This window comes from Dermochelys coriacea, chromosome 14 (assembly GCF_009764565.3).
Source record: "Dermochelys coriacea isolate rDerCor1 chromosome 14, rDerCor1.pri.v4, whole genome shotgun sequence".
NCBI lineage: Eukaryota > Metazoa > Chordata > Testudines > Dermochelyidae > Dermochelys > Dermochelys coriacea.
This window is the reverse complement of record NC_050081.1, coordinates 20,122,111-20,147,610: the sequence shown is the minus strand read 5'-3', so window position 1 is coordinate 20,147,610 and position 25,500 is coordinate 20,122,111. Positions and strand designations below refer to the sequence as shown.

At 40.0% G+C, this 25,500-nt stretch overlaps 2 protein-coding genes across 11 annotated transcripts in view; one reads left to right on the top strand and one right to left on the bottom strand.

Moving 5' to 3' along the window:
- Positions 1–4,363, top strand: part of B3GNTL1 (UDP-GlcNAc:betaGal beta-1,3-N-acetylglucosaminyltransferase like 1) — a 320,641-nt gene extending 316,278 nt beyond the window's left edge. For all 6 annotated transcript variants that reach the window (XM_038372289.2, XM_038372293.2, XM_038372294.2 and 3 more), the window contains one exon: positions 3,969–4,363. The gene's annotated coding sequence lies outside the window, so the exon portion shown is untranslated. The remainder of the gene's footprint in view (positions 1–3,968) is intronic.
- Positions 3,482–25,500, bottom strand: part of TBCD (tubulin folding cofactor D) — a 292,421-nt gene continuing 270,402 nt past the window's right edge. For all 5 annotated transcript variants that reach the window (XM_038372287.2, XM_043497516.1, XM_038372284.2 and 2 more), the window contains exons 38-40: positions 15,118–15,227; positions 9,107–9,191; positions 3,482–4,095 (exon numbers count right to left, since the gene is read on the bottom strand). In XM_038372287.2, coding sequence (XP_038228215.1) covers positions 4,084–4,095; positions 9,107–9,191; positions 15,118–15,227 — 207 coding nt within the window. In that variant the 3' untranslated portion in view covers positions 3,482–4,083. The remainder of the gene's footprint in view (positions 4,096–9,106; positions 9,192–15,117; positions 15,228–25,500) is intronic.

Genomic DNA, 25,500 nt, shown 5'->3' with positions numbered 1-25,500 from the left:
TCAAGCTGTATGTTATACCATCAATATACTCAAATTTATTACAAAAATATGCTAAGTTCAAATTCTAAAGAATTCCAGCAAGTGCCGTCACTCTGTTTAGTTAAAGGGTACTGCTGCCTTTGCTTCCTTGATCAGCTGTGCGGAATTTAATTATAAAATCTGTGTGGAGAAGAGTCCTCCCCACCTCAAAAACTCCTGATTAATAATGGTTCCTTTCAGAAAAGAGGCCTGTAACTTTGAGCCTGCGTCTCCATTTCCCTGCTACTGCCATGCTTTTTTGAATTGATTAATCACGTGCATCACTTCACTCTTATTCCCAGAACCCCATTCCTGCTTCAGTGTTTATAATTCCATGTACAGATTATCAATACTGAGACCACCATTTCATTGCCCTCCCCAGTTAGTGATCATGTTCTGGGCTTCTGGTAAATATTTCTGATTTCCCAGTTACATGTAAAAAAGTCTGAAATTGCAGCTTTTGCCTACCAGCTAGAAGCTGAGGAAAAGGCTGTTATAAATTCAGTATTTATCCTTTGCTGCTCAGAATGTAGTATTTATATGAAAAAAGTGGCTGCAGCTTTCTTTCTAAAATAGTGCATAAACCAGTGGTGTTGGCCTCTCAGACCAGGGGATTGGTAACTAAACCCCTAGGGCCTAGATTTTAAAGAGATTTTAAAGAGATCCCTTCACTAGAATTTTGCATTGTCAGTTTCTCATAGAGAGATGAAATGGCTCAATTTTTATACTCATCCCACTGATATACAGGTGACTGCGCAAAAGATCTCTGGACCTGCATATTATTTAAAAGCATATTGGCTACTGAGCTCTTTTGAAAATCTGGCTCTAAGTGGCCATTTTAAATCCAGCCTGCTTGAGTAGTGGCTGTGTTTTGATCTCACTCCAATTAGCAGCATCCCTAACTATTATGCTGCAGCAGATTGGTGTCTATTCATTGAATTTCAGTTGTGACCAGACTTGGTAATCTCAGCAAAGCCAACGATTGTGACAACTATGGAGACCAAATTTGTCACTCATATAGGTGGGTCCTGTTCAGGATTGGGTACTTTGTCCTATCATTTTCCAGGTCATACCTGTTTTGTGGATTAATACAGGGGGTTGTGCTTCATGGCTGTGAAGCTAACCCCATTTCAGGAGTATTACCTTGAAGATACAATGCTGAGGTTCATAGTACAGAGGGTATTTCTCAGTTGATTTTTGTATGTTGATTGAATATTTTTATACCACAATCTTTATAAAACTAAAGCTTCTGTCAGTGTGGGGATTCAGTTGGAGCTTTATCCATTTTGACCTTGAGCCACAGCTCACACTCCTACTTCGGAACATACCCTATAGCAAATCTTAAAAAAAAAAAAAAATCCTAAGAATGGGAGTACCAGGCTGAGCATTGGTAATGAAACAGAAGTAGAACAGGTTGTCTGAGTCAACTTGGAAAGGAAAGGAATCATGTCAGGTTTATATAGCCACCTGCCAAACTGGGCCACAACATTATTCTTACAGTCAATCATCATCTTCAGCTGGTACACTTCAAACAGCGATTATACAACATGCCTCCATAACAGCAGTTTCCAAACTTTTTGAGTTGCCTCCCTCCCCCCCAATCCAGACAAAAAGAGGTGTCAGGAGATGGAGGCTCAGTCCCCTGCTATGCTGGCTGAAGCCCAAGCTGCGTATCATGGCTGCTCACCCCCGGAATGATCCTCTGGGGATTCACCGCACTGTTTGAAACCCTCTGTTCTACACAGCCACCTTCTATGAGGTGTGAGCCATTCCTACACCTGTGAAGATAGATCCTCAAGGGTAGTGGGCCATTTCTTTGCAGCATGTATGTACTTGAGATCTATCCCTAAGTCATTTTGGTATGAATATTAACAAAAGCTATTTTCTGGTCTTGTTCACTTGTGCAAAATTGAAAATCTTGCCACCTTAGGTTTTGGATATTTCTCCTTCCCTTCTGCTTCAGGAAGAAAACTATTTAATACACTTGTTGAAAATCATTCATATAATGAAATTCCCTTGTGAATCTAGAGAAAGAATTGAATGGGTTTATATACCATACTAAAAGAGCCTGTACTATCCTTTTGTTTGTCCTTCTACTGTTGTATGTCAGATAAGCTTAAAAATCAGTTTCCCTACCCCCTTTGTTGGAGCAGAGCATCCTACAAGTGCTTGTCCTGTCATTCACTTTTACTTCACTGTACAGTAGAGGTAGGTTTTCTCAATGTCAAATGCAGTTAAGTTATGGATTTTTATAGTTGGCCTTTCTATAGGGAAAAAAAATCAGCTGTCATATCATTTCTTATTAGGTGCCTCTTCATGGAGAATGACTGATTGCAATTTTGATTTTGAAAATGCGGAATGAATTGATTCACTCTGTACAGAGACTTATGTAGTTCATCACTTTCAGTGTCCTGTGGTTGCACTCAGAAAAACAATGGGCTGTCTATTTTCAAGCACTGTCACATCAGTTGCAAATTGCTAGTGGTATCATCATTTAACAGTGGTCCTTTCTCATCCACTTTCAGATCACTGTTACCAACACTAGAACTATGGCTTGGTGAGACCTCGGTTGTTATTTTAATTATCTGTGCAGATACAACTATACAGTTAATTTTTTAAAACACTGATTGTGCTGCATGTATACCACAGATAAACAATTGGTTTGCACCAATACTGAGAGTTTATTTTAGTATGTTGTAATGCTTGCTTTGTGAAATTAATTTTTGAACATTAAGTTCAAAGCAAGCAGGAGTTAGTTTTTCATAATTCACAAGAGCTGGCCAGGTTCTTGGATGTGTGAGAACTTATGTGGTGGTGAAGTTAGAGAACTGAAGCTTGTCACAACAAACAAGAGTTTTTTTAAAACTGAACAAATGTTCAAAAAGAACCATTTCTGATATTCACAAAGTGAACAATAAATGTGGTTATTCTACCTGATAACCATGGCATCTCTGAATTTGGCTCTTCATGCTCATAAATTGGCATAATCTATTATAAATTGTTGTAATGCATACATGCAGGGGGTGGAGTTTACATGAAACAACAAATAAAAAGGTTTATCCTGTCAACTCTCAATGTAGCCTGCAATCACTGATCTATTTTACAAAAAAGAAAAGGAGTACGTGTGGCACCTTAAAGACTAACAAATTTATTTGATGCATCCGATGAAGTGAGCTGTAGCTCATGCTCAAATAAATGTGTTAGTCTCTAAAGTGCCACAAGGACTCCTTTTCTTTTTTGCAAATACAGACTAACACGGCTGCTCCTCTGAAACCTGTGATCTATTTTAGAGGCCCAGGGGGCTGCTGAGGGGAAATGTGACTAGCTGATAACGGATGATTGATTTTTAAAAATTGCTAACAGTAAGGGCACTGACCTATCACCTCTGTACTCCTCAGTTGGAAAAGTGAGGTTCTGCTTGATGTCTCTTGAACTCTAGCTTATAACACAAAGTCACCACTCATTTACACTATTCGACAGTCTCTGTTTATTTTAGGCTTTGACCTTACCCAGAATGAAGATTGTCTGCTTTTGCTTGCAGACTGCAAGTCAGGGCTGAAGGCAATAAAAGAAGTTTATTGAGAGAGGTATTACCTGAAGATAACAATGAAAGATTTAATTACCATTAAGTATTGCCACTCTGAATTGTTACATTATCTTAAATATTTGTCTTGAGCACAAGCATTAGCCACAACTGTAAATGGATAATACACAAGGAGAGACACTAATTCAGGTTTAATGTGGGGAATGCAAGACACTGGCATTCAAAAGCACTTCAATTATGACCAAGATCATGAGGACAAACTGCCATCTTGTGGCTACAGATAACAAATGTAAGAACTGAAAACATAATGGACCTTTGTTGCCTTTATATTGTGGTCAGAGATACTGACAGATAAACAGGCTGCTTTTTCACTCTTCACGTTAATTTTGTTAATCATATTTTGTAGCTCAATCTGAGACTCCACTTTATGAAGATGTCACAGCACAGATCACTTCCTCCTTCATGACGCAAGTGCCAGAGCGCTTCAGTTTTCAAAGCAACAGAGAACGCTGACTGCTTCACTATGCTGCATTCTACATACAGGAAACAAAAAAAAGAAGAACTTATGAAAGTCCTTTAGGAAGGGTACTCAGCTACTTTTAATCCAACTAATAACTGAATGCATGTTATCAATCAAAGCAAACTGAAGGAAAATAGGGCTTTGTTTTAAAAGTAAATTGCATTTTAACAGATGGTAAATATCACAACTGCTAGATTTAAAAAAACAGATGTATAATATTTTAAATGTTGATTCAACTGACATGCTTTTCAAAAAGATAAATAAAGTTCAAGTGGCTTGTATTCAAATGTTATGCCTGGTTTTATCTAATCACGTTTGATTTTTTCCTCTACTTTTATGAGGTGAGCTCTCAGAGAAAGGTAGAGTGTGCTGTGTATTTTCTCTCATACACCCTCCCATCCCTATGGAAAAATGTTTGTGTCACTGGATTTAACTGCTGAGAAACTCCTCCACTAGTAATACACAGTAGGTTTGCAAGTGGGATTGTCATTCTTTAATACTAGCAGAAATAAAAATAGCCTTGCAGTTTACTTGAAAACTTCTATTTGTTCTACCAAATGTTTAATTAGCATTGCTAGAAAACATGAGGAGGAGGTAGTAAAGCACCAAATTCTGCCCTGTAACCTTACTGACTTTGATGGGATACTAAAGGAAAGATTTGCGTTACAGTATTTGCAATAATTTTTCCCCAAACACATTAGGAACATCATATTATCAAAGGGGAGGATTCACTTTTCTTTCCAATCTTTCATCTGAGTCTCCAAGTGTTTAAAACTCACCTGGCTCTCAAGACAATTTTCTTACTAATTATCTTATACCCTCTACATTTTGAAATGCTTAATCATAACATTGACGAAGCAAAGAGCAGTCGACACTGATAGTAAAACAAGATTCTTAATCTCCTAATTCATTAAAACACCAGCACTCACAAGCTTAGCTTTCACTTTAAACAAGAGTGATTTACCAGATGAGAACGTTAAGAATTTTTCTTTATCTGTTCTGGTTGCTATACAAATTAACTAAATGTATATCAGGGGAGTAAGAATCACTTCAGCAGCTGGTTTTCTTGTTCTGAAAACATTGATAGTAAAAGGGCCAAACAAATAACTGGTTTTGTGACTTAATGTGTTACATGATGATTTCCTTTTGGAACCTGGCTTCTTGCAGCTTAACACACTTGGGTTGTATCTCTACTTACAAACACCAGAGGCAGTTAAATCTTATCTGATGTTCCAGGGGTTGGCCACAACTCTTCTACCAGTATGAATACCTCCAAAACTGGGGGGGTAGGGGGGAAGGAGAGGATATGCTGTATTTTAAGTATAAATTAACAGCAAATCCTTACTTCCCACAGTTTGCCCCATTTTAGCACATTTCTGTATCACAATCTTTCCCCCAGTCTGGGACGTAGGGATGGAATGACAAATGGGACAGAAGAATGTTACCCTTTCCCAAGTAGTGTTAATCTATTTTAAATCCACAGATGAGGGCATCCTCCTGCTGACATTTTTCTTCTGAAGAAGAATGAAGAGTCAAGTATGTGAGGTGATGATGGATGACCAGGTAGCCATTTTACAGATTTTTGTTCTGGCTGCTGATCATGGAAGCATTGAGGAGGTACCAGCCTCTTCTGCTGATGAATGTGCTTCAGCAACGCTGTTGAATCTACCTAAGAATGGATGATTTTAGATATTTTCAAGCACATGCATGGAACTTATAGGGAGAACAAAAATGATGTTTTACTAAGCTAATTGATTCTACTAAGGAATACTTGAACTGCTCTTCTCACATCTGCCAAATGCAGTGCTTTTTCTTTTGGTGTTGAGACTTCGGGAAAAACAAAAGAATTACCCTAGAGCCATCTCTACTCAAGATTAAGACCAGCCGTGACCTCACAGAAGATGCATTATAGGTAGTATCAGAGTGAAAATTTTGAAAAAAACTCTTCTAGCTCCCGTGGTTGCAATTAAGAAGCATATCTTTATGGAAAAGGAATAAAATGCCATACGTTTGATTGTGAGAGTTTCTGCATTGTAGACAGATTTTAGCTAGGGAAGAGGTTTGACTGCTGGTTGATTTGGTGATATACCTAGAAATGTAGATGAGTTAGTGTGTTGAATGCAAAGTGATTGCAGAAATGCAACAGAATGAGGTTGCAGGCCAAGTCTATGCCATCCTCTAAGAGTGGTTCTCAATCAGGGGTGCATGTATCCCTGGAGGTAGGCAGAGGTCATCTAGGGCAGTGCTACTCAAAGTGGTGGTCCGCGGACCGGTGCCGGTCTGCGCTCACACTGGAAAAAAAATTGCCGGTCCCCCACATCAGATACCTTGAGAAGCACTGCTATAGGGGATAGGTACATCAACTCATCTAGATATTTGTCTAGTTTTATAACAGGCTACATAAAAAGCACTAGTGAAGGCAGTGAAAACTAAAATTTCATAGAGACAATGACTTGTTTACACTGCTCTATATACTATACACTGAAATGTAAGTATGATATTTGTATTCCAATTGATGTATGGTAAAAATGAGAAAGTAAGCAATTTTTCAGTAATGGTATACTGTGATGATTTTGTAAACAAGTAGTTTAAGTACGCAAGACAAATCAGATTCCTGAAAGGGGTATGGTAGTCTGAAAAGATTGAGAGCCACTGCTCTGACCTTGCAATACTGAAGTGACAGAATTTTGTCTCAAGTCTCACACAGGCAAAAGAGACGGAGAACCTGCAAGTCTTAAAAACGTAGCTGTCTGCAATGAGATGCAGCAGACAGCTCTGGTGTAGGAAATCCTACCAATTGGGAAAATGAAGTGGAGTCCTCTCTGGAAGCTCAACTAGGTCTGGGTATCCCAGCATTCTTGGTGTCCCCTGATCTTCTCAATAGTTGAAGGTGGGGGAGGAGAGATTTGACCATCTGTAAACTAGAGTCTAGTCCCAGCAATTTTGGTGTGCTTCCCTGATCATAGAATCATACAATATCAGGGTTGGAAGGGACCTTAGGAGGTCATCTAGTCCAACCCCCTGCTCAAGGCAGGACCAATCCCCAATTTTTGCCCCAGATCCCTAAATGGCCCCCTCAAGGATTGAACTCACAATCCTGGGTTTAGCAGGCCAATGCTCAAACCACTGAGCTATCCCTCCCTTCTGATGAAGAACCTCACCTTTACATTTTGGCTGGATTACTTTTGTTCAGAACCATTACCTATACTTCTGCAAGTATATGTCCCAATGGGTGTTCCACCCTATTTGAGAATCTCACTGGAATATGCAGGTAAATTTCTGCTAGACCTTCCAGAAAGACTACAATAGTCTGAAATTTGTTTTCTTTATTAGGCTGTTCATACTCTTGCAGTCCAAGACTCTTGTCAATATCTTTCTTCAATGATGATGATGGAAGAGAGCCCCGGAGGTGCCTTAAGGGACAAGCTCTAGTGTTTTAGGTGTGGTTTGTTTCTCATCTCTTGAAGCTGCAGAGCCTGGAGCTCCAGCTAATATTCATCTTACACTATCTCCTTTATCACCTCTATGAACCGGATTGGAATCTGATGCCTGCAACACAGGATATCCTAACCTGGGTCCTATTTTTGAAGGGAAGCAGGCCCTATCTCAGTCATTCTGTTCAAAGTGGAAGAAAGGTTTGGATTTTATGGAACTCTGAGCCCAGGTGTTTCTTCTGGAACAGGAAGAATCTCTACTCTGGTACTTTTGCTGTGAGTAGGGCTGAAATGAGATTCTGCCCCGTCTGTGTCGGATCCCACAGGAGTAGGAAGTGAATACTTTGTTCATATAATCAGTTACCATCTTATCAAGCTTCTCCATGAATGGGATTCCAACTAAGACTTTTGAGATACAGATAAATTTTACACTTGTCAGGGCTTAAGTCAGAGTTAGGGACAGAACAACAGAGTCCATGCATCATCTTTTTATGAATGCAGCAGCTACTGCTATTTCTTTAGGTATTAGTCTGAGTTCTTTGTTCTGAAGGTAGAGGTTTTTAGTTCATCACAGCAGGACACTGTAGCATTAGCAAGCATGTGCTTGCTAGTGACAGTAGGGCTGCTGAAGAGGCTGTGAAGTCTGTTCTAAGAATAGTATCTCTCTTTGTGCCTGCAGGGTCCTTTAGTAAGAAAACTCCCTCTGCAGGAATTACCTGTTGCATCAAAGTTTAGACAGTGAAGAGTTTGGCTTTGGGTGACCATGTAGAATTTCATCTGAACCATTTTCCATGCCTTCCTAACAATTTGCATAAAGAAAGAATGAAGGGGGAGGACAAGTGTATTTAATATTTATCCTTGGTACTATTTAGCCTGCTTATCCTGGTGGCCAACATCTTCCTCTTCATCTTCTGGCATATCTGGAGGAAAAGAACCTCTCTCATGCTTCTCTGGCTTAGAGTCACAGTGATCAAAACAGAGTTCTCCTCCTGTAGAGGATGAGCTGTACTCAAAACTGTGCTGGCTTCATGCTGCATACTTCTGCAAATCTGGCCCACCATGTGTATATTAAACTGAGTAAGGAAATTCTTTCCTAAGGTTACATGTTGTCACTTCTCAGGAGTACTTTATTTATTATTAGGGTTTAGAATGTAACTTTCCTGAATCTTTCAATACCGTTTTTATCCTAAATGCAGAATCAATGTATAGGAAGTCACATAAGTCATGGAATTTTAGTTTTGCTATTAAATTTGAAGGGGAAATTCTTACCATTCTTTTCCACAAAACACAGACACACACACTGTACACACAGGCATCTGTGCTACATTATTTCATGCTTGCATTGTCTCAGTAAGTTGAGCTTTGCACCAGAAGTCTGGAATGTTTTCAAGGAATAGGATTGGAGGGTTTTATAAAAACTGTTTTAAACAACCCCATACATTCTGTACTTATGTCTTAGGCTTGTAGCACAATCCCATGGGTCTTGGATTTCTAGATGTCATTAACAAGTACAGGATATTTAGTAAAATAACTGATGCTTTTAATTTTGTTTCTTCAGGAAAATTCTACAGCAAAAACCCCACGCTCTACCTTGGACACTACTTGCGGTTTCGGCACTTTCATTAGGTCACAGAGATAGTTGCGCTTCTCTCTCACTAGTGGTAATTCAGCATCCCTACAACCAAGATAAGAGTATTCCTTTTAATGTTCATGCTTTCAGTCCATCCAGAAAGAAAATAATTTGTGTGACTAGATTTGTAACATGCAATGAAAAGAAAAGCTTAATGAACAGTTTGAAAGGATACTATATTAAGAATACAGTTAAACATTAAATAGTATTATCAAAGTATAGTGAAACATATTTACTCTTAATAAATTCTTATTTGATTGATACAAAAAAAGTATAACATTTTTACTGCAATACATTAAACCAGAGGACTCTTTATAGTATGTCTGTTAGAAGCGTCATTGTCCCCATCTGATTATTCAATACTGCAGATATTTCCGAGTCTAAAATAAAGGGAAACATTTGGTACCTCTGACACAACCATGTACATAATTTTGATTTTGTAAAGGTAGCCAAGGTATAGACAGTCTCATACCCAATGACTTAATTCTTTGGGGAGGACCACACTGATTCCAGTACTACAGAAAAGGGTACATACAATCTAAATGTTGAATACCTCTGGCCTTTTTGAAAGATACTTGACAACTTTGGCAAGTTGCAAACTTGCTTTGAGCCAAAACAAAAGGCACATTTTGTTATACTGTAAATTAAACAATTGTACCCTAAACCACAGTAGTTCTAACAGGGAGAATATTTCAAATATGCATATCCTGGTTATGGTCTTTACCAAAATATTTGAGGCTGGTTCAGCTTCCTGATGTCAACACAGATTTATTTTAATTCAGAAGTATAAAGTCCTTCCTGTAGTGCCCAGAGCGTCTGAGAATTTTAATGACAGGTTTCAGAGTAGCAGCCGTGTTAGTCTGTATTCGCAAAAAGAAAAGGAGTACTTGTGGCACCTTAGAGACTAACAAATTTTATTTATTTATTTATTTGTTTATTTTTAAGAGACTAACAAATTTATTAGAGCATAAGCTTTCGTGAGCTACAGCTCACTTCATCGGATGCATTTGGTGGAAAAAACAGAGGGGAGATTGATATACACACACAGAGAACATGAAACAATGGGTTTATCATACACACTGTAAGGAGAGTGATCACTTAAGATAAGCCATCACCAGCAGCAGGGGGGGGGAAGGAGGAAAACCTTTCATGGTGACAAGCAAGGTAGGATATTTCCAGCAGTTAACAAGAATATCTGAGGAACAGTGGGGGATGGGGTGGGGGGGAGAAATAACATGGGGAAATAGTTTTACTTTGTGTAATGACTCATCCATTCCCAGTCTCTATTCAAGCCTAAGTTAATTGTATCCAGTTTGCAAATTAATTCCAATTCAGCAGTCTCTCGTTGGAGTCTGTTTTTGAAGCTTTTTTGTTGAAGGATAGCCACTCTTAGGTCTGTAATCGAGTGACTGGAGAGACTGAAGTGTTCTCCAACTGGTTTTTGAATGTTATAATTCTTGATGTCTGATTTGTGGTGATTTATTCTTTTACATAGAGACTGTCCGGTTTGGCCAATGTACATGGCAAAGGGGCATTGCTGGCACATGATGGCATATATCACATTGGTAGATGCGCAGGTGAACGAGCCTCTGATAGTGTGGCTGATGTGATTAGGCCCTATGATGGTATCCCCTGAATAGATATGTGGACAGAGTTGGCAACGGGCTTTGTTGCAAGGATAGGTTCCTGGGTTAGTGGTTCTGTTGTGTGGTGTGTGGTTGCTGGTGAGTATTTGCTTCAGATTGGGGGGCTGTCTGTAAGCAAAAACTGGCCTGTTTCCCAAGATCTGTGAGAGTGATGGGTCGTCCTTCAGGATAGGTTGTAGATCCTTGATGATGCGTTGGAGAGGTTTTAGTTGGGGGCTGAAGGTGATGGGTAGTGGCGTTCTGTTATTTTCTTTGTTGGGCCTGTCCTGTAGTAGGTGACTTCTGGGTACTCTTCTGGCTCTGTCAATCTGTTTCTTCACCTCAGCAGGTGGGTATTGTAGTTGTAGGAATGCTAAGGTGCCACAAGTACTCCTTTTCTTTTTGAGAATTTTAACATACTCTTGATGATCCCATGCAAGGTGTCATAAGTCTTCTTTAATAAACATTACATTCATCAACTGCTTTATCTACCAAGTCTCCCCAAGTGAAACAATCACATTTCAAAAAGAAAAGGAGTACTTGTGGCACCTTAGAGACTAACAAATTTATTAGAGCATAAGCTTTCATGAGCTACAGCTCACTTCATCGGATGCATTTGGTGGAAAAAACAGAGGAGAGATTTATATACACACACACAGAGAACATGAAACAATGGGTTTATCATACACACTGTAAGGAGAGTGATCACTTAAGATAAGCCATCACCAACAGCAGGGGGGGGAAGGAGGAAAACCTTTCATGGTGACAAGCAGGTAGGCTAATTCCAGCAGTTAACAAGAATATCAGAGGAACAGTGGGGGGGTGGGGTGGGAGGGAGAAATACCATGGGGAAATAGTTTTACTTTGTGTAATGACTCATCCATTCCCAGTCTCTATTCAAGCCTAAGTTAATTGTATCCAGTTTGCAAATTAATTCCAATTCAGCAGTCTCTCGTTGGAGTCTTGTAGGTAGATCTCTATCATGCATTCCTACAACTACAGTACCCACCTGCTGAAGTGAAGAAACAGATTGACAGAGCCAGAAGAGTACCCAGAAGTCACCTACTACAGGACAGGCCCAACAAAGAAAACAACAGAACGCCACTAGCCATCACCTTCAGCCCCCAACTAAAACCCCTCCAACGCATCATCAAGGATCTACAACCTATCCTGAAGGACGAGCCATCGCTCTCTCAGATCTTGGGAGACAGACCAGTCCTTGCTTACAGACAGCCCCCCAATCTGAAGCAAATACTCACCAGCAACCACACACCACACAACAGAACCACTAACCCAGGAACCTATCCTTGCAACAAAGCCCGTTGCCAACTCTGTCCACATATCTATTCAGGGGATACCATCATAGGGCCTAATCACATCAGCCACACCATCAGAGGCTCGTTCACCTGTGCATCTACCAATGTGATATATGCCATCATGTGCCAGCAATGCCCCTCTGCCATGTACATTGGCCAAACTGGACAGTCTCTACGTAAAAGAATGAATGGACACAAATCAGACGTCAAGAATTATAACATTCAAAAACCAGTTGGAGAACACTTCAATCTCTCTGGTCACTCGATCACAGACCTAAGAGTGGCTATACTTCAACAAAAAAGCTTCAAAAACAGACTCCAACGAGAGACTGCTGAATTGGAATTAATTTGCAAACTGGATACAATTAACTTAGGCTTGAATAGAGACTGGGAATGGATGAGTCATTACACAAAGTAAAACTATTTCCCCATGGTATTTCTCCCTCCCACCCCACCCCCCACTGTTCCTCTGATATTCTTGTTAACTGCTGGAATTAGCCTACCTGCTTGTCACCATGAAAGGTTTTCCTCCTTCCCCCCCCTGCTGCTGGTGATGGCTCATCTTAAGTGATCACTCTCCTTACAGTGTGTATGATAAACCCATTGTTTCATGTTCTCTGTGTGTGTGTATATAAATCTCTCCTCTGCTTTTTCCACCAAATGCATCCGATGAAGTGAGCTGTAGCTCACGAAAGCTTATGCTCTAATAAATTTGTTAGTCTCTAAGGTGCCACAAGTACTCCTTTTCTTTTTGCGAATACAGACTAACACGGCTGCTACTCTGAAACCTGTAATCACATTTCAAGTAATCTAGAACTCTATCTTAAATCTCAAAGTATTAGACTTGTATTTGAATTTGGGGTGTATACTAAGCACTGTACCAACAGAGAATAGAACAGGCAGGCAGCTGCATAATTTTAGTGAGTACAGGGCAAGGTTCTGATGGCTGACTAATTTAAGACCAGGCCTGTAACCACCATATTTTCCGTGGGATTTTGATTTAAATATTCCTCTTTTAATTTGATTACTTCAGTGACAAATTAATAAAGGGGAATCTACAATACAAACAACACTGTTCTCAAACCAGTTGCTTGTCTTAGCATTATTTCTGAACTTGTTCTGTATATGACATAGCAACCACCACTGCCCCCTCCCTTCTTCACAATTTATGGAGATGAAAGAGGGATTTAATGCCAAAATAGCTAAACAACCTTTAACTTTCTGAGTGAGCATTGAAAGATATTAACACAAGAGGAGCAATTTCAAAAGTTTGTGGAAACAAATTATTTTAACTGTAGAGTTCACGTGGTAATGTAACCAAAATGTAAGACATAAGACTGAAAAGAAATAGATTCTGCAAATCTGAGAAAAGCTCATATAGCTGTTCTAATTCTGTACTGAAAGATTAAGAAAAGTAGTAGCAGCCAATCATTACACTGACAGCCTTTAAACAAACACTAACACATCATTTACTTTAAAATCTATCACCAGTCAGGAATTTCAGAGCAGAATGAGATTAAACTGTGGCATAAAATAATTCCCCAGAGTTTCAGATCCAGTGCTATTTAGCTTGCCAAAAACAAGCTGTGCAAATGGAAATTCTACTTAAGTTCATGCAGAACAATTATCCAAAATCAGTGACTAATGCCAATGTGTTTTTACATGGCTTCAGAGAAACTGTGAAAGCATGTCCTATGTCTACTTGTTCCTTGAAGAGAACAAAATTCACTAAAATGGGCAAGTTTGGAAATGTTTAAGTCATGAACGCATGTTTTGTTAATACAATGATTAGAACATAACTTGTTGCATTCATAGAACTAAGAAAATACTGGTAAGGAAAAGAGCATCAATAAGGATAGTCAAAACAAAAGAACAAATTTATCTTTTAAGCAGTGAGACCTTTAAAACACCTATGCTGCACCCTCTGTGGATCTAGAACTATATAATCAGTCTCTCTCTCTTAATGATTCATATTTCAGGCTCATTATAATGCAACACTAAATAAAGCTGTGAAAAAATGAACATTTAGGCATAAATATAATCAGCAGTTCTTGTAGCATTCAGTTTTCCTATAGTTATGTTTCTATTCTGTTATTGTGTGTAAGAAGACTGCTAAAAGTCCTTTTTTTCACCAGTAGGTGACTTTCAAGTGAAAGACTACAACCAGAAACTGAACCCACACCACCTCTGACTGACATTTTACTACCTTTGGGTCAGTGATAACCCACTGCACCTGGCATGGACAAGACAATGTTGCCATTACAGCAGAGCATTTGATAAAAGAGTTCTTTGAAAAGAGCAATAGAAATTACTCAAAATTCTGTAAAGTAGTTGTGGTACACTCAGCTATATTAATTCACAATTGCATGCCGAGCCTTCTTTCAAGAAGAGATTTAATGACAAAGACAACAGAAGGTAGTTTAAATTGTATTATTTAATTGATACTACAATATGAAAGTTCTACAGGGGAATGTCAGACTACTCTATTTCAAAATATTTGTTTGAAGGAGGTTTCAACATTTCTGAAACCTATATTTCATAGGATAATAGGAGTAATTCTTCTCATTATGACACTTTTCAACTCTTTGCTCACACATTACCCTTTCTCAGAGTACTGGAAGTGCTCAAGAATGCCAAGAAAATGCATCTGCAATTGAGGTTTGTCTGTTACACAAAAGAAATGCATTGTGGAATCACAAAGAACTTCCAGGACTTCCTCCCCTTTTTCTTTATTAGAAATTATAGGTATTTTAGTAAACACCATTGGACAAGTAAAAATAAAACCATAGCACCTTTATTTATCACCAATATAGGATATACAATATATAAGCTTGCAAGGCAGGAAGATCCCTTTCAGCAATGCCCTTTTTGGCCTAAAAACTTGTATAAAGCGATAAGTGGATCTTGCTAAAGATGTCACGTCATTTATAGTTCCTTTTCCACTTTTCCTCATGAACAAAAATGTCAGATATGAGAATTATTAAAATTTGCCTTATTTTTAAACATTTCTCGGACAATGAATTCACTTACCAGTTGGTATCACTAAGTACTGTCATGACCTCATCCAGAATATCAGGATCGACAATATCACTGTAGGTTATCAACATTTCATACACTTGACTGGCTGTTGTTTTCCTTATCTAGAGAGGAGGCAGAGAGAATTTTTAGTTGCTGAAAACAGTGAAATTATCCAGACTGCTACATAAGAGCTACATGTTATTTACAGTTATTATGCACAGTACTTCCAGAATACTTCAGTGGAAGAAGTGGTATAATGTTCAGAATGCAGAACTGGGAATGATATTCGTGAGTCTGCCAGTGATATGCTGTGGAACCTGGGGAAAGTGACTTCACCTCCATGCTGCAGTTTGAACATCTATAAAATGGATATTGTAGCATTTCTTCTGTATCTCAAAGGAGTGTTGTGAGTGTAATGTTTATTAAATGTGTGGTGCTCCTAAGATGAAATCACTTATTCAGAGATGGTTATTTGATGATTTATGTTCTACTTTAATACTTTGAGCTCCTCAGATGGAAGATGCTAAAGAATTGCAATGTGCTTTACAAGTAGTACCCTCACAACAAATATATGAGGCAGAAAAGTACATCCCTGATTTTACAAACAGGAATGCCAAGGTAGAGAGAGATGAGTCATACAGGCATTTTTTGGCAGAACAAACAATATACTTTGGATTTTCTTAAGAAAATGTCTCCTTAATGTTCCCTGTGGTTCCCCAAAATGTGACTTAAAATTCTGAGCATTATATTCTATAGATGCATACTCACTTATTCATCGTAGAATATATCATATTCTTTTCTAGCATGCAATGTTGTAGGGCACTACTGTACAGACAGATGTACTTCTTTTAGGGCACCCAAAGAAAGGTTTGCCTTCTATTCTGTGCTGGTATATACTTAATTGTGGACAAATTAGCCAAATACACAGCAAACAGTCTAGAAAGACAATACATTTTTAGATAATCTAACTATTCAGAACCATAAATCCCTTATTTTCTACTACAGAAGACAGGGAGCCTCCCAGCTTGTTTGGAAGTAATTATTGCAATAGGTGACGCTTCCCAATCTGCTCCATCCAGTATCTATTCAACACACACTGCCTTGCTTCATCAGAAAAATCCAAGCATTGATCAAGGCACCTGGAGATCCCTGTAACAGCTAGTCCCTATCTCCTGGTATGCGTAAGGTCCAAGTGACGCCCTTTATGCCAACATGGTTCCTCATCCATCTACTCTGGCACCTCTCAGGGCAGAGAACAAAAACGGAAGGATGCAATTTGAAAGAAATTTGGATTGCTTCACTTTTGACTTGTGTAACAACCTCAGTGTTTAAGCAGAGGGATTTCTGCACTTATTTAAATATTCACTAACTAGAGGTCACAAAATACTCTCTCATGGGAGTACAACAGTGTTATTGCAATATGGTAGTCTGGGTTACCATGTAAATACCTGTTTAAAACATTTTAAAATCATATATTATTTACACAACAGATGATAATGGCTACTTTACAATTGTTATATCACCATTTACCATGTACTGTAAATATAGATTTTGGAAGGTACAGTAAGCGTATGTAGTAATATTACTTATGAAAACTACTTCCTGTGCAAACACAGTATGAAACTTATGTTAAATGATTCGGATGACTGTATTTTTGAAAATAGCAAAAGTAATAAAATTTCTTTTTCAAAATCTAAGTCGCTTTGGAGTTATGAGACAAGATTACACTTAAATATTATTAACCTCATCAGGGGTTTTTGTTTTTTTTTTTTAGATCACCCTGGGTTTAAGATTTTGTAAGCCAAATTTCAGCCTACATTCAACTTTTACTGCTAGGTATTGTTTTGGGGTTGTTGTTTTTTAAACATTATGTTTCAAAAAGAGTTTGTGTTTATAGGAAGATACATAGATAGCACCTGGATTCAGAAAACTACCTAAGCGGGTACTTAACTTTAAGCACGAGTAGTTCTACTCGATGACAATGGGACTATTCACATGCTTAAAATTTGTCATGTACCATACTGAATGGGGACCTAAATCTGCAGAGAGATAAACAGGTAACTGATAATAGGTAAGATGGGTGAAACCTTGGTAGTTACTGAAGATACTGATAATACGTTAATATGCAAAAAGAAAAGGAGTACCGGTGGCACCTTAGAGACTAACAAATTTATTAGAGCATAAGCTTTCGTGAGCTACAGCTCACTTCATCGGATGCATTTGGTGGAAAAAACAGAATCTCTCCTCTGTTTTTTCCACCAAATGCATCCGATGAAGTGAGCTGTAGCTCACGAAAGCTTATGCTCTAATAAATTTGTTAGTCTCTAAGGTGCCACCGGTACTCCTTTTCTTTTTGCGAATACAGACTAACACGGCTGCTACTCTGAAACCTACGTTAATATGGTATTTAAAAATATGGGATTATAATGAACATACTGACATACAAGCTGTGTGAGCAAGTTTCAGACGTTCTCAGTGTTGGTCTAATTCTGCTCCCACTGAAGTCAATGAGAATTTGACCATCAACTTCAGTGGCAGAAGACTTAGGCCAAAAATGTGTTCTTTTGAAATCCCCATCCTATGCTGTATTTAACATACATAATTAACTGGAGTTGGTTTGGATTCTTAGATTTAGTATGGACTGTTTGGGTTTTAAAGTTACACCAAAGATCCTTGGATGAGTGTCTTTATTGTATAGTTGCAGATCTGCAATTAAAATTTTGAAATGTTGCCATATGAATTTACTTTCAGGAGGTGAATTAAAATTATGTCTATTTATTTTTATTACAAAGGTCATGACAGATGTGACAATTAACCCGAGTAGAAATTATGCAACCCGATCATTTCCTTTCTAGGAGTTACCTCTCCCCTCTTGGAGATATTAGGGTTGCACCTCTCAATTTTTGTTTAATCAGGATGTTGGTCCCTTTTTCTGAGGACAGTGCTCCCCTTTGACTCTTAACACACAGGGGATTTCTGAGCACATCATTGTCCAATCTGGAGGAAATATAGGGGGACCTATTAACAGAACAAGGAGTAATGGTCTCAAGTTGTACTGGGGGAGGTTTAGGTTGGATGTTAGGAAAAACTTTTTCACTAGGAGGATGGTGAAGCACTGGAATGTGTTACCTAGGGAGGTGGTGGAATCTCCTTCCTTAGCGGTTTTCAAGATCAGGCTTAACAAAGCCCTGGCTAGGATGATTATTTGGGGATTGGTCCTGCCTTAAGAAGGATTTGGACTAGATGACCTCCTGAGGTCCCTTCCAACCCTGATATTCTATGACCTTCATGAGTGGGCTGAGTTGGGGTTGGAGAGGGCACCAGACTCCCCTTGCCAAGTGTCTATTTCTCACTTAAGCAGATGTGAAGAGACAAGACAGTGGTAGAGGAAATATTCAGACTTACCCGCACCAAGTCTGATAGCAGGGTGGATAAAGATCAATGGTTTAAAAAAAAATAAAAAAAATCCAATATTTTAAATTTAAATTGGATTTTTTTGGTAAAATGCTTTTTGAGAAAAAAACCTATCTAAAGATAGTTTTAATTAAGATACATTATAGCTCAAGGATATCTCATCATGGAATAGGGATTATAAATTTTAATTCTATAATATGAGACAATGTATTCATGTAATGTTTAAGAAAAGTTTTGTAAATGAGATCCAATAGTTCATGGATTAGGGACCCAATCTTATGGGGTTCTAGGGCTTCTGTATAGATTATTTAGCTTAATCTTTCTATCTACCCAATGGGACTCAATGCTCAGTCTAGCATATACCATCAGAGATGCTTAGTTTTGCATTTCTCAAACTGTGGATTTGTGTCTCCAAAGATAACATGCTTGTTAACAGCACAAATGTTTTAATTAAATAAATATATAGGGAGGTGAGAAATAATAGACCTCAACCCTATTGTCCCTCTGCAAATTTGTGTACACAGAGTCAATCCCTTTCCTCTCTCTAAAAGTGCAAAGTTTCAAAAAGTTCAACGAATAGAAAATTGTTGCAGGCGGAATAGATCTGGACAAGAAGTAGTAGTCTGGAGATAAATGTGAGAAGGGAGGGACAGGCAGTAGAAACAACAGTGGAACTGTTTGAGCAGCATATTCCAGAAGTCTTGAGGTCCTTCCGAGTGTAGTCTTCATTGATTTGAGATCTACCATACCATTCTCTCACTAGAAGGGAAAACCTATAATGGTAACAGGCCGTAAAAAGAGACCCAGTTTGGGAATAAGAACCATTCAAGAAATATATGTTTGCTGATGATGTTTTAAAGAAAGTCACACCAGTGAACTGGTCAAAGTCACTTAAACACTTGGATTCAGAGACTGTTGAAGTGATAATCTCACTTTTAACAGCAGTAGCTTCTGCTGACGGTGTAGAAAGAATATTTTCTTCCTTTGGACTAATTCATTCCAAATTGAGAAATCGTTTGGGACCTGAAAAAGTAGGAAAGCTTGTTTTTCTTTTCCAGATTATGAACAAACAGGAAAATCAAGGTGAAGTCGACTGAGTTAGCTGCAGAAGCCAATATTTTAAGTTTCTCATGTTGACTTGGCTGACAGTCTATTTAAATTCTTTTTTTAATATTTCATTAAACTATTTTAGTTAAAAACAATTTTAACAAAAACCAATGATTTTAAAAAACTTGAATATTTAACAAAATTCATATGCTTGTTTTGTTAAAATATTATATGTTTGCTGTTGAAGAAAAAAATCCAAAATACATAATGTTGTTGTTTTAGTTAAATAAAACAATTTAAATGTCTGTCTGGTGATGTTCTCCTCCTAAAACAGCATGGGAAGAAAATCCTCCAAATATTAATGATTAACCTGTTGAACTGGAGATCGTTCACCTCCCAATAACTTCACAAATATCTGCTTCAATCCTCTTTGGTAAATGAAATAACCAAACAATCATTCATTTTTTGATATAGCTGTAAAACTAATCTGAAAAGTTTTCAAAATAAATAACTTTAAAAATGTATAGTGTTTACCTTCTAAAAATGAAACCTACATCTCTGAGTTGTGAAAAATATATATTAAGGTTATAACAACCAACAAGAATGCATTTTTATGCAGAAAACCATGATTAAATTGAGTCTTCCTGACTAGTGATTAAAATCTATTTGATTTAAATCAAATCCACTCAGGAAGATAGCCCTATCTGCTCTTGCAGAGAGGCCCCAGGGGAGCCTCAGGTGGTGTGGGGGATGCAAAGGCCCCAACAACCCAGCAGACGCTGAGTCCCTTTTCCCTAGCTGAGCAACTGTCCCACAGGCTGGGAGCAATCATGGCCAAGTTCTCTTTCTGAGGCTCCTGGGAGGACTGCTCATCTTCTGTATGCTCTTCCTTGCTGGGAGAGGAGGGACCACATAGAAGAAAGCAGCATGGTGGGGCAGCTCTGGTCTGGGAAAGATCCTAGTTTTGCTTCCAGAGAACGGCGGGGGAGGAAGGAAGACTGCTCATTCTTGCACCAAATTGGCTTTAGCAACTGGGAAACAAAAAAGACAGGAAGAAAAGCTGGGCTCCACTCTGTGAAGCTGATCAAAGACAAAGAATTTGGAGAGGGACTGCCTACAGCATGCCAAAGATCTGAAGCCTTCAAGAAGATATATGGGAAGGGAGGTGCAACACACATATCCCAGACAGAGAGTGGGGTCCAGATCCAAATGCTAGATTGAGGTGGAGACCTTGGATTCTCCAACACATTTTGAAAATTATCTTTACAGAATTAAATAATTATATAGAATTTAAAAGGATGTCTGTTAGGAGTTTCTACTATGTATTGAAAAAAGCACTGGAAAATGACTGAATAATAATTAATTTGTAGCTCTGGAATTCCAAAGTGCATTTTTAGAATATTCACTTTCTAGCCCCTTAGTATTCCTTCACTGACTCTGTAGTGCAGGGTTGGCCAACCTGAGCCTGAGAAGGAGCCAAAATTTACCAATGTACATTGCCAAAGACCCACAGTAATACATCAGCAGCCACCTCCCCCAGTACCTTCTGCCCGCTGACAGCCCTGCCGATCAACACCTCCCCCTCCTCCCAGTGCCTACTGCCCCTTGCGATCAGCTGTTTCGCTGCATACAAGAGGCTCTGGGAAAGAGCGGGGAGGAGCAAGGGTGCAGCAGGTTCAGGGGAGGGGGCCTTGGGGTAAGCGGTGGAGTGGTGGCAGGGCCTGGGGTTGAGCAGTGGAAAGTTGGCACCTGTAGTTCCAGCCCCAGAGTCAGCACCTATGCAAGGAGCCACCTATTAACTTCACAGCAGCCCTCAGTTTGGCCACTTTTGCTAATGGCTCAAACCTGCCGTTCACTCAGCTAACCTCATCACTGGTCAGCATGGGGAAAAGGAAGGGGAACAATCCCCACAATCTCTGCTGGTCCACTTAGTGGGTCGGGGGACATGCCAGGGACCTTCCCCTCTGGTGGGACCCACAGTCCAGGTCAACTCCTCCTGTATCCAATAGGGAGTTTGGGGGGATGGGGGGAACCCGGGCCGCCTCTCCACTCTGGGTTCCAGCCCAGGGCCCTGTGGATCACAGCTGTCTACAGTGTTTCGTGTAACACCTGTGTGACAGCTACAACTCCCTGGGCTACTTCCCCATGGCCTCCTCCCAACACCTTCCGTATCCTCATCACAGGACCTTCCTCCTTATGCCAGATAGCTTTTGTATTCCTCATCCTCCAGCAGCACGCCCTCTCACTCAGCTCCTTGCGCATCCCTCACTGACTGAAGTTAAGTCCTTTTTAAATCAGGTGCCCTGATTAGCCTGCCTTAATTGATTCTAGCAGCTTCTTAATTGGCTCCAGGTGTCCTAATTAGCCTGTCTGCCTTAACTGGTTCCAGCATGTGCCTGATTGTTCTGGAACTGCCCTGTGACCTTACCCAGGGAAAAGGAACCTGGGGCTAATATATCTGCCTTCTATTACTCTCTTGTAGCCATCTGGCCTGACCCTGTCACACTGTATATTAACTGGAGTTCTTAGAGATATTTTGTCCCTATGGGTCCTCCACATGAGGATGTGTGCGTGCCAATGCCCTTTTGATCAGAATTTTTTGTTCACAGTGCCCATGGGTCTGTGTCTGCGCCCTGTGGCTCTTGTGCTCCAGTATGAGGGCATATACGTGACAGGCAGAGACACCACCACTACAGTTCCTTCTCAACCTCAAAGCCTAGCAGGATTCCGAAGCAGAGGAGGAGGGAGGGTAGTGGAGCACCACAGAGACAAAAAAAAAAATCTCAAAGAAGCACAGTTATTGTACCAACTGAATAACCTCTCCTTCTTGGAGTTATTGTCCCTATGGGTGCTAGTAAGGAGATTCCTGAGCATTGCCTCAGTTACACGGGAGGGAGCTGAGGAGCAGGTATGGTACAGATTGAAGAACAGCTTTGCTAAAGGATGCATCCTCTCTGGAAGCATACACTGTAGAATAGTGTTGTGGAAATGTGTGTACAAACATCAAGCTTGAGGCCTTATACAAATGTCCATGCAGGGTATGTTTTTCAGTAGGGCTATAGAAGTGGATTGAGCAACCTAAAACCCATTTTGACAATTTTTGGGTGGAGGAGACTGGCTGTCCCCTTCATTCTCTCAGTGACAGTAACCAAGAGTCTGGGAGAAACTCTAAAGGGTTTGGTCCTATCTAGGTAGAAGGCAAGAGCATTTATCACATCCAGAGTATGAAGACTGGCTTCCTTTTTCAAAGAGTGAGGCTTGGGATAAAATCACTGGTAACTGAATACCCTGATTGATATAGAAACACGAGACTTTAAGTAGGAAAAAAGAATGGGGATATAAATGTCACCTTATTGTGGTAGTACACGTATGTGCTAGATCAGCCATAAGCACTTCTAAGGTCTCCTATCCTCCTGGCCAAGGTGACAGCTATGAGGAATGAGGTTCTGAAGGACAGATGAAGAAACAAACAGGTCCCCATGGGCTTATGTGGAGTTTTTCCTAAGACAAGGCATTAAGAATTGAATTAAGGTTCTAACATGGTGGATGTAGGCTCTTTTACAGCAGGAATTAGGTTAGACAGACCATTAAGGAATCTCGTGGTTGTAGGATGTGTGAAAATACGAGAAGCCTTCAACTTGCAAGTGAAAAGCTGTCATAGTGGCTGGGTGAACCTTAACAGAACTCAGTGACAAACCCAGAGTACTCAGATTCAGCTGGTAATTGAGTATGTTCAGGATAAGACACTTGGAAAGAGATACGGACTATTGGACGCACCAGGCTTGGAAACTCTTACACTTCTGTAGGCAAGTGTTCCTTGTAGTGGGCTTTCTACTACTTGTCAGTATTCTCTGGGTATCAAGAGAACAATCTTGTTTTATACCCAAGAGCCATTGAGAGGAATCACACCTGGAAATGCAGTGATGAGAGGTTGGGGTGGATTATGGATCTCAATTCCTGAGCCAGAAGGTCCGCTGTCAGAGGAAGGAAAAGACATGGACACAGGTAGGCAAATTAGGTCTGGGAACCATACCTACATGGGCCATGACAGCACTATGAAAATGATCACTGCTCTCTCTTGAATCAGCTTGTCCAGAACTTTGAGTAGCGGCAGCATTTGAGGATAAGGAAACAGCAGAAAGAGAAGCCAGGGGAAAGAAGACGTCTTCCAACAAGCTGTCAGTGTTCTCTCCCACTAAGCTGAAGCAATGGCACTTCATGCTGGACAGTATCACAAAGATCTATGATCAGAGAACACAAGGTGAGTCAAATCTCCTGAAAAACAGAGTCATTCAGCTTTCACTTGTGGTCCTGATGGAATGCCTGCTCAGTGAGTCCAGCAGGTAAACCACTTAGCTGTATATTTGATGAGATATGCAACAATTCCATATGTTTACTGACTCTGTACATAAGGACTGGGATCTTGCTCCTCCTTGGCTATTTATATAGTACATGGCTGCTCGGTTTTCCATCATTACTCTGGCTGAGTGGACCCTGATATTGGGCAGGAAATGATGGTAAGTGCCATGACTGCCCGGAGTAAGAATGTTAATATGGAGAGATAGCTCCTGGGAAGTCCATTTGCCTTCATCTGTAGATTCCTGGAGATGGGCACCCTAACTTAGCAGGTAGGCATCTGTGGTGATGATCTTTGCGGGGGGGGGGGGGGGGGGACGCAAGAATTGAACTTCTACACAGACCTTTCAGGGGATTCTTCCATCAGCTGAAGGATCGAGGACTCTCTATGGTGCAGACACCCACTTGGAAAGTTTTTTTTTTTTTGTTGGTGATGCCATACTCTCTCTGGCAGTACTGTGGAGAACCTCCCTTTTGATACATGTGAGCCAGGCTCAAAGATGTCAGGAGTGTAGTCTTGCATGGGGTGTTACAAACGTACAGTCCACCAAGTTTCCCAAAAATTGAACTTGCAGTGTGTTGTGGGCTGTGTTGTAGAGTGGAAATGAGGCTGGACATTGTGAAAAACCTGTCTGTGGGTAGGTATGTTCTGGCTGTTGTGGAGTTTAAAGTGGCTGCATAGGTATCAAAGTAGACTTTTCCATGTTGAGACAAAGGGCTAGAGAGTGCAAGAGGCCCAGGGCCTTTTTGGTAGCTGACTGTACCTTGAGGAGCCAGTCAGCCAGATATGGAAGATTTCCCATCCAACAAAGATGGGCCACAAATACTGAGAAGGCATTTGTTGATAAGCCAAATGGTAGAGCACGGTACTGGTAGTAGTTCTTGCAAACAATGAATCTTAGGAAGTCCTCATGCAATGGCTGCATGGCTATATGAAAATTAGCATCCTGGAGGTTGAGTATGATGAACCAGTCCCTAGAATGTAAAAAGAGAATTCTCACTGCTTGACCATCCAGAATCACTGTTTAAGGATAAAAGTGTTCAGAGTCCTAAGATCCAGGATTTGTCTCCATCTTCCTTTTTTCTTGGGAATTAGGAAATACCTGAAGCAGAAACCCTTCATGATGAAGACCAGAGGAAGGGATTCAATCGCCCCCAAAAGCATGAGAGATTCATCTCCTGCTTTGAGAAAAACTTGTGAGAAGAGTCCCTGAATAGTAATGGGAAGGAGGGATAGAGCTGAACTGGATGGAATAGCCCACTGATACCATCCTTTCACTCCAGGTGAAAATGGGAGGTGATCTCCACAGGGTGGATGGAGGATGGGTTGCTGCCGCAGAAGATCCAGTATAAGGAGTGGTTCATGACTCTCAACCAATGAGTCAAAATGGTTATTTGGAAGAGGTCGCCGATTGAGAGATCATTGTAGATGACTGCCCGTTCTTGTGGAACCTGCATCACATTCTGGGAGTTCAGATTGTCCTAGGAAGTTTGGGTGGTGGATTAGTCGAGAGTGCTGTACTTTCTGTGCCTTGCTGTATGTTCTCCTTTTCGAAGGCATATAAATGCCAAGAAATT